The sequence below is a fragment of the Somniosus microcephalus genome, unplaced genomic scaffold (genome assembly GCF_052327205.1).
Source record: "Somniosus microcephalus isolate GS21.2 unplaced genomic scaffold, FLI_Smic_1.0 unresolved_chr5, whole genome shotgun sequence".
Lineage (NCBI taxonomy): Eukaryota > Metazoa > Chordata > Chondrichthyes > Squaliformes > Somniosidae > Somniosus > Somniosus microcephalus.
In genome coordinates this window covers 47,866,698-47,880,145 of record NW_028225183.1, presented here as the reverse complement: position 1 = coordinate 47,880,145, position 13,448 = coordinate 47,866,698, and the positions used below count along the sequence as shown (strand labels likewise).

The 13,448-nt window shown below is 43.6% G+C and overlaps 2 protein-coding genes across 2 annotated transcripts in view; one reads left to right on the top strand and one right to left on the bottom strand.

The window, feature by feature from the left end:
- The window catches only part of LOC147088163 (Fc receptor-like protein 5), a 162,501-nt gene that overhangs the window by 115,636 nt on the left and 33,417 nt on the right, over positions 1 to 13,448 (top strand). The window lies entirely within an intron of this gene.
- LOC147088164 (alpha-1B-glycoprotein-like) overlaps positions 1 to 13,448 on the bottom strand; it is a 47,144-nt gene that overhangs the window by 18,922 nt on the left and 14,774 nt on the right. The window contains exons 2-4 of the mRNA XM_085977751.1: positions 3,040 to 3,127; positions 1,743 to 1,797; positions 297 to 590 (exon numbers count right to left, since the gene is read on the bottom strand). Coding sequence (XP_085833877.1) covers positions 297 to 590; positions 1,743 to 1,797; positions 3,040 to 3,127 — 437 coding nt within the window. The remainder of the gene's footprint in view (positions 1 to 296; positions 591 to 1,742; positions 1,798 to 3,039; positions 3,128 to 13,448) is intronic.

Sequence of the window (13,448 nt, the reverse complement as noted above, 5' to 3'; positions counted from 1 at the left end):
AAAAACGGGCGGCGGAATCGCTACCGTCCGCTTTGGCCTACCCCCCGTGACGATTTTCACTGCCTTCACTCCAGTAACGCCCTTTGCAGGTAATGGTTTCTCATCAATTGAATGCAGTGACCAGCGTTATATGGATCCTGTCAAGAGTTGAGCAATAAGAGCAAAACCCATTCGGTTATCTTCCTCTCTCCTTATATTAAAGCATTCATGTTGTTTCAATGATTAAAGCCTGATTTTCTATAAATACCAAGAGCTTGAATAAAACATACAAATATTCTCTGATCCCTGTCACTCACCTGCTATAGTGACCGTTACAGACTCACTGCGATGAGATTCTAACCACTTTCCCTTAACAGAGGTACCATATCGGCACTGGTACCGCCCTCCTTCATCTTTACTGGTAGCCGGGAATGTTCTAACGTTGTCCGTTGTGATGATTTGATCGGAGTACAGCTGTTGATTGTTTTTGTAAATGTAGAACGATTTATCGTGATTATCTCCAGTCACGGTGCAGGTTATGGTGACCATCTCTCCTACTACATACACCCCAGTCGGTTGATCAAGAGATATCACTGGTGTTGTTAGCGGATCTGTGGCAAAATATACAGAAATAACATTTAGAATTGGGTCTGTGGATTTTCGTGTACAGTGCAAGGTTGGGTCACTGGTGATTGTACGGTGTTGAAGCAGTTTCACATCAGATACAGAAATTCCTCAAAAGAGATTTTCGGGATTTGATTACAAAGAAACAAAGAAAGTCATGCATTTTTATAACGCCTTTCATGAAAACGCGACGTCCCAAAGCACCTTACAGCCTATTTAGTACTTTTGAAATGTAGTCGCTGTTGTAATGAATGAAATCAAATGGCGGAACAAAATAACCTAAATCAGCTCGAGCTCTCTGTCCAAAGTCCGTTATTCGGCTGGAGATTTTACTCTGGGATATGAGCGGAACAAGGGAATGGTTGCTTTTAAAAGACCAGTGCTGCTAATATAGCCCAGGTGAATCAGAAAGAGTAAAAGTCTCCATTAAACACACACCACGACTGGCACCAGAGCACGTAAGAAACCTCTGCCAAGGGAAGGCAGTTAGAAACCAATCTCAGCGAGGTTGTGACGGTCAGACATTTCACATAATTGAGCTGTTTTGGTGGGCCCACAATTGTTGTTATCATTACCGCTGTGATAGTCACTGGCCTGGCCGACAACTACTGTCTATCAACAGTTGCCTCTTCAGAGGTTGTTCGCTGGTCTTCTAATTGAACCCATTCAGGATGGTGTTTAACTTGCAGGGGAACTTGGAGATGGGGGTGTTCCCATGCGGCTGCTGCCCTTAATTCGATAAAAAGGAGTGAACATCTCCGTTAAAATCCGTTGATTCGCATTTGAAACAGTGGGCCCACAAAAAACTCTTTGAAAGGGATTTCCAATTAGTCTCACCCGCTGCCCTTTTCCCTTAGCCATGCTATTATTCCCTTTTCAAGAATTAATTCAATTCCATTTGGAAGTTAATATTGAATCTGTTTCCACCACCAGTTAAGGCAGTGCATTCCAGCTCATAACAACTGACTGTAAAACAATTCTCTTTATATCCTGCCTGGTTCTTAGGTGAATTAAGTTAAATCTTTGTCCTTTGGTTGCATTTATTTTTATTCATTCTACCGATACGCATCTTAATTTTGAACAACTCTATTGATTCTCCACTTATTATTTTCTGCTCTAAGCGAATAACCCCACCTTACCTAGTCTCTCCACATCAAAGTAGCCTGGGTTATAAGGCACAGAGCTACGTGATGGCTAGAAGATAGAGAAAGAGAAAGAGAGGAGGATACAGTTTGAGATACAGCTAGATTGGCACATAGTGGGAGTGGGAGATAGAGAGCACGTTAAAGTGAAAGATAGCATCCAGGGAGAGGAAGGAAATATTAATGCGTTAAAGGGATTTGCAAAGAAGCGGAAGAGAGCACACGATAGAAAGATAATGCAAACAAAATATGAATAATAGAAGTGGGAGAGAAAAAGAGAGTGAAGGATTGCGAGAATCATTGAGCAATTGAATGTGGGGGAATTAGCGAGACTGGATAAGGGAGATAAAATGAGTGCGAGGGCTGAAAGGTGGACCAGTCTAAGATACGGGCCGTACTCTCTGAAAGGGTCGTGGAAGCACATTCCATAGGAAGTCCCGAAAGGCAATTAAACATGTACTTGAAGATGACTAATTTGCAGAATTAAGGAAAAAGCTGAGGAGTGGGACTGAAGTGCACAGGTCTTTCAAAAAACCTGTACAGGCACGTAGGGCCAAATTGTCTCCTTCTGTGCTGTAAATCTTCAAGATTCCATGATTGAATGATCTACCGAAATATAAAAGGGAATTAAAATAGTGGGCTGAATTTGCATTGGTTTTCCTCTCCGACAGGTGGCGCTAATGCAACTTTACCGGTATCGAATTTGGCAACCAAATTGCAGGATAACAGCAAACAGCGATTGGGGAGACATCTCTGTATTCTCACTCTTTGTGATTGGCAAAATTCAGTGCTTTAAAGGAGAAGAGAAGTGTTTGCTTTGGCTCAGTGTGATTCACTCTCACGTCTCTGAGACAGACGATTATGGGTTCGAGCAACATTCCAAACATTTGAGCTCATATTGTGGACCGACACTCCCAGTGCACTACTGAGGGAGTGTTGCACCGTGGGAGATACCAACCCTTGGATGAGACGTTAGACCGATGTACTTTCGGCCCTCCCCATGACAGGTAAAAATCACATGGCATTTCGGAAGATAAGGGAGTTAACGGGAGCAAGAGGTGGGATTTGTGCACAAGACGGGTACAGAGAATGCATGAGGGGAGACAGGAGATAAATGCTAATCAATTCAAGACTAGGGCAGTGGAAGTGGGCTACTGGGAACGAGTTCAAACAGCAGAGGCAGCGCAACGGAGGTAACCTAAACTTCTCGGGGGGGGCGGGAGTGGGGTGGGGGCAGGGCACGGCGGTCTTGTATTTGGGGATAAATCTTATATGGAGGGAGTTTAGGAAGTACATTGGAGCTGCAAAAGCCGATGGTTCGGGGTATTGAAGCAGCCAGGGAAATTGAAATCACTGAGGGCGAGGATTCACTCAACAGGAGGCTGTGGGATCAAAGGAGAAAAGAGATGGTGGTAAGATACTCGGATATGATTGGGGTTCGGTCGACAACTAGAAATTTTGGAGAGGCCAGAAGAGTAGATCCTGGTGTGTAAGTGAATGGAAGAGAAGGTAGCAGAGGAGCAAGAGTAGAGACAATGATGAGATGTAATGATTGGAATCACAGTGTTACCACAGTGGTTCTGCTGTGGCAGGTGGTGGAATGTACAAGCCTGTAGGGGGGCTTCAGGAAGAATTAAGATGTTGCCATTGTGAGCTCAGTCAAATCCAGACGTCCAATGCCGATGTTTATGATCCACACGAGCCTCCTCCCAGCTCTACTTCATCGATCCGAAATAAAAACAGAAAACGTGACTCCATTTTCTCTCCACGGATGTTGCCTGGCCTGCTGATTTTTTCCAGCATTTTCTGTTGTTATTTTTAACAAAGCCTCTATTCCTTTCCGTCTTACGTATTTACCTAGCTTCCCCTTAAATGCATCTGTGCTTAAGACTCCCTTTAAATTCTCAACACTCACTGTGGTAGCGAGTTCCACATTCTCACCACTCTCTGGGTAAAGACTTTCGCCTGTATTCCCTATTAACATCATTAGTGACGATCTTATTTATATATATGGACCTCATTTCTGGTCTCCCCCGCAAGTGAAAACATCTTTTCTACATCTGCGCTGTCAAAACGTTTCATAACTTAAAGACCTCTATCAGAGCCCCACTCCTAATTGTCCCTATTCTAGAGAAAAGAGAGCAAACTTGGTCAATCTATATAATAGTTACAGCCTTTCGGTTCTGGTATCCTCCTTGTCAATATACATTGCACCCTCTCCAGTACTTCGATATCGATTTCATGATATGGAGACCCGGACTCTGCACGGTGCTCCAAGTGAGCCTAACCCTGGTCTATACAATGTTCACTTCTCTGCTTTTCAATTCTCGGCCTCTAGAAATAAATCCCATGCTATCCCTTGCTTTCCTAGAATCATAGCATCATAGAAATTCATGGCAGAGAAGGGGGCCATTCGTCACATCCTGTCTGTGTCTACCGATAAGGACCCATCTAGCCGAATCCCAGGTACCAGCTCTTGGTCTGGAGCCTTGTAGCTTATGGAACTCTAAGCGCATAGCCAAGGACGTTTTAAATGTTATGAGGGATTCTGCATCTACCACCTCTTTCTGGCAGTGAGTTCCAGACCCCCACCACACTCTGGGTGAAAATGTTCTCCTCAATTCCCTTCTATTCCTTCTACCAATTACGTTAAATTTATGCCTTGTGTCTATTGACATCTCTGCTAGGGGAAAAAAGTGCAAAGAGAACAACCCCAGCATACACAGCTTAGTAATGGCCTTATTAATCTGCGTCTCAACTTTTAATGATTTGTGTGGCTAAACCCCCAGTTTCCTCTGCTCCTCTACCCCATTCCAATATTAGATTCGAGGGAGAAATTGACATCCTTCTTACACGTTATTTCACTTATATCCTTAAACTTCACATATATATAATCAATAGTGAAACATTATTCGGGATGGTAATGGCTAGCGGCACTGCTTAATCCAGTGAAGTGTCTAAAGGGATAGTGGAGGATTATTTGACTGTGACTGATAAATAGTTTGTGGGATTCGGCCTCAGCAACAGCGATGGGTCTGAAGATCAGCAACAGAGAAGGAACGGGAATTGATGTTGCTGCTCGCATGAAGCGATTGATAGAGCTCTCGCTGTCCCTTTCTAGGAATGCCAGGTGAGGTACAAAGGGTCACTGTGGACTTGTTCACGAATAATTCTATGGTGGAAATGCAGGCGATTGGAAAACTAGTGGAGTAGTGACGTGTTGGGATAATGGCGGTGCAATAAGTACAGAAGAGGAAAATACAGAAAACAGAGTTAGTAACAGGGATATCGGACTGGTGAAATATTGACCCTTGAACTCATGCAGCTCATGTCTGACTCATGCCAAATCTTCTTATATTGTTTACTAACAAAATGTTAGTTTACTTGTGTGATGAAAATTAGTAATAGTGTAATTAAGCAGAGCATTTGTCCGGGACAGCACATGGAACAGAAGGCAAAGTATTGATGTTGGTAGCGAATATATTAGAAGTTAGGAGCAAGAGAGCAGGTACAACGGGGATGTAATCTAACTGTCAGGATGTGACACGTGGTGTCTTCAGAAATCTGTAATGTGGACTCATGTTTTGAATGCATTGATCTATGTGTTACTGGAATGAATAAAGCTCCATACATCCAAGTTCATTAACGGCACTGAGTTAGGTGTCACTGTAAATTCTGCAGATAGCAGCAGAATGTTGCATAGGGACATGGCTAGATTAAGTGAGTGGGAAAAACTCAGGGCGATTCAATTCAGTGTGGGGGGAGTATGAGGACACTGACTTTAGACCAAATTCAGTGTGGGGGGAGTGTGAGGACACTGACTTTAGACCAAATTCAGTGTGGGGGGAGTATGAGGACACTCACTTTAGACCAAATTCAGTGTGGGGGGAGTGTGAGGACACTGACTTTAGACCAAAGCAAGATATATATTCCACTTGGAATGCTTTTTGCAGTATTTAACCCACATCAGAGTAAGAATATAAGAACATAGGAACAGAAGTCGGTCATTAGCACTTGGAGCCTGTTTCACCATTCTATCCAATTATCGCTGATCTGTATCCTAACTCCATCTACCTTCCTTGAATTGTAAAACCGATTGCACTTGCTTAATAAAAATCTTTCAACCTCAGTTTTGAATTTTTCAATTGACCTTGGCCCAATCGACGTTTGGGTGAGAGTTCAAGTTTTTCTCTACACTTTGTGTATAGAAGTGCTTCCCGAAGTTACCGTTGAAGGGTCTAGCTCTAATTTTAAGGTTATGCACCTTGGTTCTGTACTCACCCAAAAGAGGAAATAGTTTATCCCTTTCTATCTTTAATGAACTTAACCAGCTCAATTAGATCACCCCTTAATCTTCTGTGCTCGAGCAAGTACAAGCCTAGACTGCGGAGCCTGGCCTCATAATTTAACCCTTTTATTCCCGGTATCATTCTGGTGAATCTGTGCTTTCACCCCTCCAAAGCCAATGGGGCAAATTTTGTGGTGGGCATGACGCCGTTCTCTGAGAGCACTCCGTCATACCGTCTTTGAAATTGAAGGCACATTTGGGATGTTCACATGTGCTTGCGGAGCTGGAAAACTCTGAACTAGCGATCCGTCAAGTTTCGCCTTATCACATGATCCACACCGACGGGGAAATATTGATTATTGGCGCAGATTTGGGCTATTTACCAACCAACTGCCCGGCACATACGTCCGAAAATGATACATCATTGAAAGCAGGCGCAGGAGCCTGTGTCACATCTTAAAGGAAGATCTGTATGTGTATATTGTAGACGTTTTGGTGGAGGAGACTTTTTTGACGGTCGAGTTCCATTTATTTATTTGGGAATTTGAATGAGAAAGTTAAATAAAGTGAACAGCTAGCAAATTTCAGTACGAAAAGTCCATTCAAATCAAACATGAACAAGACAACAAACAATCTAATGCCTCTATAATACGGAAAGTAGATTTATCTATTACCAGTTTAAATGAGGTCTGAATAATATATTATAATCCTGAAAACTAACATTGAATATATGGCTGGGAATCTCTTTCTGAATTTGAACAACATTTCTTATAGGGAATATAAAACATTGTTAGACATTTACTGATGATCAAACAGAAAGTATTATACAGAGCGAATAATAGATTGTGCGTTTGGATTAATAAAGTGAAATAACGGCTGATATATGCAAGAAGTTCAAGCACCAGTTTAATTAAATGTTTTTTAAAAGTTTTTAGAAGTTTTGAAAAGTATTAAAACATAATTTAAATGGAATAGACTGAAAGAAGCTTATGTGGGCTTGGCTTAGTATTGGCAGCTTTTGTGGGCGTGTCTTCCCCTGCGCACAGGCTGTATGCTGTGCTCCTGGCCTGACTGATGCCATACCCTGTGCAGAACCCTGAGGCGCCAAATAGCAGCTCTCCGTTCTCCCTAGCTCCATAGTCTGCAGCTACGCCAGCGAACGCAATTTTTGGGCCATCATATCATTCCTGACATCCGGCTCACTGAACTGAATGCAACTGCTCCAGACGGGATATATCCAGAGCTCTGTAGAGCTGCAGCTTCAGTTTAACCGATTTGTAGTCCAGCTCTCTTGAGATAAAGGCCAACATTGCACTATCCTATTACATAATGTTCCTACCTGTCCACTAGATTTTAGTCATTTCTGTGCTTTGTCCCATACATCTCTCCACTCCTCAACTTTCCCCAGCTTTTCACCAAATCGAAAATGCAGGAATCTTGTTTTTACGCCCAAAGTGGAAGTGCAAACAATTTGTCACGTTAAATTCCATAAGCTACATTTTTCCCACTCACTCATTCGATCGAAGTCCCTTCATAACATTCTGATTGAAGGGGTTAAAATGAATCCTCTCAGAATTCAGACAGCCGAGGTAACCACTAATTAAGTGATGCCAGCAAAATTAAAATCAGAACAAAGGAGTGGGGTCATGTGAAGATGAACGAAAAGGCATACTAACAACATTCTTACGTGAAAAACATAGATAAGACAATACAGATTGGAAAAATGCTACTTTCGCTAGTCTTGCACAAAGGGCAGTGTGAGAAGCTTCGCAAAACCAAGATAAGACGCAGCTCTGGGACAAGACAGAATATGTGTGTGTTTTCAGTAAGCGATAAGAAATGTGCTGCTTTAGCTAAAATCGTAGACACAGCAGAATATAGGGGTCATGGGAATTTGACCTGTGACCAAAGGCATAGTACGATGTAACGAACCTTTACTAATACTGAAAAGAATAAATAAGCCATATGTGATCAGGTGATTATTGTAATACAATGTGATTGGATGAAAATAGAAATAAAAGCTGTACCAACCAAGGTAGGATGAGATGGGTGTCACGGGACCGCGGGGTCTATGACCTTCTCCCAGAACGTTCTGTTAATAAACTGTGTACTTTTACTTTTACTTTAAGACAGACTCGAGTGAATTTGTTTTTCACCAACACTGATCAAGTTTGCATTATTTACTGCGCCACCTAACCTAGTCTCGACCGCAAACTTAGATATACTGCTCTCTATTCCTTCATCCAATTCAGTTATAAATAAATTGATAAGCTGAGACCTAGTACAGGTCCCGAGGGGACATCAGTCGACACAGCCTGCTAATGTGATACAGACCTATTACCCATACTATATGTCTCCAATCAATGAACCATTTTCTAGCCAAGTCAATCAGTTGCCTCCAATTCCATGCACAAGCTAGTCAAATGCCTTTTGAAAGTCCATATGAATAACATCCATAGACAGTCCTTTATCTACTACGTTAGTTACAACGTCAAAATTCAACTAGGTTCGTTAGCTATGAATTACACTTTATATTTTCAAGCTAGATCTCTCTTATCAGCTAATATCTGTCCAAATGCTCAGTCACTCTGTCCATAATAATATTAGATTGTAGTGCATTTCCACAACTGACGGTAGGTGGGAACTAGGTAACAGAATAAGAAGCAGGACCTCAAAGGTTGTAATCTCTGTATTACTCCTGGTGCCACGTGCTATTGATTATAGGAATAGGAGGACAGAGCAGTTGAATACGTGGCAAAAGAGTTGGTGCAAGAGGGAGGGCGTTAGTTTCCTGCATCACTGGGTCTGTTTCTGGGGAAGGTGGGACCTGTTCATGTCAGAAAGTTTGCTCCTGGACCGGAAAGGGACCAACATCCTTGCGGGGAGGTTTGCTAATATGGTAGGGGTGGATTTAAACTAACTTGGCAGGCGGATGTAATATTGAGTGGAGCTATAGTCGGTGCAGATGCACAGCAAAATATAGAGGAAAAAACAATTCTGTCCGGAGGGCTGAGCAAATATGTAACGGCACAAGGGAGTATGGCATGCTGGATGGCATTTATTTTAATTCAAGGAGTCTTGCGAGTGAGGCAGAAGAATTGAAGGTGTTGATGAACACATGGGAGAATGATATTGTTCCTTTTAGAGACATGGTTGAGGGAGGGGCATGACTGGCAGCTCAATATTCCGGGGTATAGGTTCTTCAGGCGAGACAGAGGCAGATGTAAAATGGAGAGGGTGTCGCAATATTAATCAAGGAGTCAATTACTGCAGTAAAGAGGGAAGATATCTTAGCAGTTTCCTCCAATGATGCCATATGAGTGGAAATTAAAAACAAAAAGGGGGCAAGCACTTTGATGGGAGTGCAGTATACGGCCCCACACAGTCAGGGGGAGATAGAGGAATAGATAAATAGGCAAATCTCACAGAATTGTAGACATAATAGGGTAATAAACGTAGTGGATTTGGACTTCTCCAATATAAACTGGGAAATTCAGTGTGTGAAAGGCTTAGAGATTGCAGAATTCTTACAGTGCATCCAGGAGAGATTTTTCAGTCAGCATGTAGAAAGTCCTACAAGAGAGGGGGCGGTATGTTAACTAATTCTAGGGAATGTAGCCAGGCAACTGGTAGAATTGTTAGCAGGAGAGCATGTTGGTGACAGTGACAATAATTCGGTGAAATTTAAGGTAGTCATGGAAAAGGACAAAGATGGACTGGAAATAAAGGTTCTAAATTGGGGCAAGGCCGATTATAATATGATATTGCAGGGTCTGGCCAAAGTGGACTGGGATCAGCTACTTGAAGGAAAATCCACATCAGAGCAGTGGGATTCTCTCAGAAAGGAAATAGAGAGAATACAGCGCCAATATGTAAAGCATAAAGGTCAAGGGTGGGACCAACAAGTCCATGGAACCTTGGATACCAAGGGATATACAAAAATGGATTACGAAAAGAGAGAGGCTTTTGGCAGATACAAAGGACCAGAACAGTGGAAGCCCTAGAGGAGGATAGAAAGTGCAGGGGGTTATTTAAGAAAGAAATTATGAGAGCTAAGAGGGGCATGAAAAAAACACTGGTAGGCAAAATCAAGGAAAATCCCAAGGTGTTTTATAATTATATTAAGGGCAAGAGGATAACGAGGGGTAGAGTAGGGCCCTATTAGGGAGCAAAGTGGCGCTCTGTGTGTAGAGCCAGACGATGTAGACGAGGTTTTAAATGAATATTTTGCATTTGTGTTCACTCTGGATAAGGTTAGGGAGCTAGGTGAAGGATTAAGGAGCAGGAACTCAAGGGTTGTAATCTCTGGATTACTCCCGGTGCCACGTGCTAGTGAGTATAGGAATAGGAAGATAGAACAGATGAATGCGTGGCTAAAGGGATGGTGCAGGGGGGAGGGCTTTAGTTTCCTGGATCACTGGGTCTGCTTCTGGAAAAAGTGGGACTTGTACAAGTCGGACGGTTTACACCTGAACCAGTGGGGAACCAATATCCTTGCGGGGAGGTTTGCTAGCACTGCTGCGGGGGGGGGGTAAACTAACTTGGCAGGGGGATGGGGTACAGAGTGGAGAGAAAGTAGGGGGTGATTTACAGCCAAATACAGAGGGAAAAACAAGTCAGCTGGGATGGCAGAGCAAATATGTGAAGGCAAAAGAGAATATGGCAGGGCTGGAAGGCATTTATTTTAATGCAAGGAGTCTTGCATATAAGGTGGATGAACTGAAGTTGTTGTTGAACACATGGGAGTACGATATTGTTGCTATCACGGAGACATGGTTGAGGGAGGGTCAGGACTGGCAGCTCAATAATCCGGGTTATAGAATCTTCAGGCGAGACAGAGGGGGGTGTAAAAGGGGAGGGGGTGTTGCAATATTAATTAAGGAGTCAATTACTGCTTTAAGGAGGGATGATATATTAGCGGGTTCCTCTAATGAGGCCATATGGGTAGAACTTAAAAACAAAAAGGGGGCAAGCACTTTGCTGGGAGTGTACTATAGGCCCCCAAACAGTCAGGGGGAGATAGAGGAACAGATATGTCGGCAAATCTCAGAAAAGTGCGAAAATAATAGGGTAATAATAGTGGGGGATTTCAACTTCCCCAATATAAATTGGGATAGTCAGAGTGTGAAAGGCTTAGAGGGTGCAGAATTCTTAAAGTGCATCCAGGAGAGCTTTTTGAGCCAACATGTAGCAAGTCCTACAAGAGAGGGGGCGGTACTGGACATAATTCTAGGGAATGTAGCCGGGCAAGTGGTGGAAGTGTCAGTAGGAGAGCATTCTGGCGACAGTGACCATAATACGGTGAGATTTAAGGTGGTCATGGAAAAGGACAAAGACGGCCCGGAAATAAGGGTTCTAAATTGGGGGAAGGCCGACTTTAATATGATAAGGCAGGATCTGGCCAAAGTGGACAGGCAGCAGCTACATATAGGAAAATCCACATCAAAACGGTGGGAGACTTTCAGAAGGGAAATAGAGAGAGTACAACGCCAACATGTTCCTGTAAAGGTCAAGGGTGGGACCAACAAGCAAAGGGAACCTTGGATGACAAGGGATATACAAAAATGCATTCGGAATAAAAGGGGGGCTTTTGGCAGTTACAAAAGACTAAAGACGGAAGAAGCCCTAGAGGAGTATAAAAAGTGCAGGGGCGTACTTAAAAAAGAAATTAGGAGGGCGAGGAGGGGCCATGAAATAACACTGGCGAGCAAAATAAAGGAAAATCCTAAGATGTTTTATAAGTATATTAAGGGCAAGAGCATAACCAGGGAAAGTGTAGGGCCCATTAGAAACCAAAGTGGCAATCTGTGTGTAGAGCCAGATGAGGTAGGCCGGGTTTTAAATGAATTTTTTGCATCTGTGTTCACTATGGAGAAAGACGATGCAGACATAGAAATCGGGCAAGGGGACTGTGACATACTTGAACATATTAGCATCGAGAGGGAGGAGGTGCTAGCGGTTTTAGCAGGCCAAAAAGTGGATAAATCCCCAGGCCCGGACGAGATGTATCCCAGGCTGCTGGGGGAGGCAAAGGAGGAGATTGCAGGGGCTCTGACACAAATTTTCAGAACCTCTCTGGCCACAGGGGATGTACCAGAGGACTGGAGAACAGCTAACGTAGTACCATTATTCAAGAAGGGTAGCATGGATAAACCAGGGAATTACAGGCCAGTGAGCCTAACATCTGTGGTAGGGAAATTATTGGAAAAAAATTCTGAGGGACAAAATTAGTCTCCACTTGGAGAGGCAAGGATTAATCGGGGATAGTCAGCATGGCTTTGTCAAGGGTAAATTATGTCTGACAAATCTGATTGAATTTTTCGAGGGGGGTGACTAGGGGGATGGATGAGGGAAATGCTGTGGATCTGGTTTACATGGACTTCAGTAAAGCTTTTGACAAAAGTCCCGCATAGGAGACTGGTCAAGAAGGTAAGAGCCCATGGGATCCAGGGTGCCTTGGCGCGTTGAATCATAAACTGGCTGAGTGGCAGGAGGCAGAGGGTGATGGTCGAAGGTTGCTTTTCGTGACTGGAAGCCTGTGTCCAGTGGGGTACCTCAGGGATCGGTGCTGGGTCCCTTGTTGTTTGTGATCTACATAAATGATTTGGATGAGAATGTAAAAGGTATGATCAGTAAGTTCGCAGATGACACGAAAATTGGTGGGGTGGTAAATTGCGAGGAGGAAAGCCTCAGGCTACAGGACGATATAAAAGGGTTGGTCAGATGGGCGGAAAAAGTGGCAAATGGAATTTAACCCTGAAAAGTGCGAGGTGATGCATTTTGGACGGACAAATAAGGCAAGGGAATGCACAATGAGTGGTAGGACCCTAGGAAGTACAGAGGGTCAGAGGGACCTTGGTGTACATGTACATAGATCCCTGAAGGCAGCGGAACAGGTAGATAAGGTGGTTAAAAAGGCATATGGGATACTTGCCTTCATTAGCCGAGGCATAGAATATAAGAGCAGGGAGGTTATGATGGAGCTGTACAAAACGCTGGTGAGGCCACAGCTGGAGTACTGTGTGCAGTTCTGGTCGCCTCACTATAGGAAGGATGTGATTGCTTTGGAGAGGGTGCAGAGAAGATTCACCAGGATGTTACCTGGGATGGAGCGCCTCAGCTATGAAGAGAGGCTGGACAGGCTGGGGTTGTTTTCCTTGGAGCAAAGAAAGCTGAGGGGGGGACCTGATTGAGGTGTACAAAATGATGAGGGGGCATAGATAGGGTAGATAAAGAGGAACTTTTTCCCCTTAGTAGGGGGGTCAATAACAAGGGGGCATAGATTCAGGGGTAAGGGGCAGGAGATTTAGAGGGGATTTGAGGAGGAACTTCTTCACCCAGAGGGTGGTTGGAATGTGGAACTCAATGCCTGAAAGGGTGGTAGAGGCAGGAACCCTCACAACAATCAAGAAGCA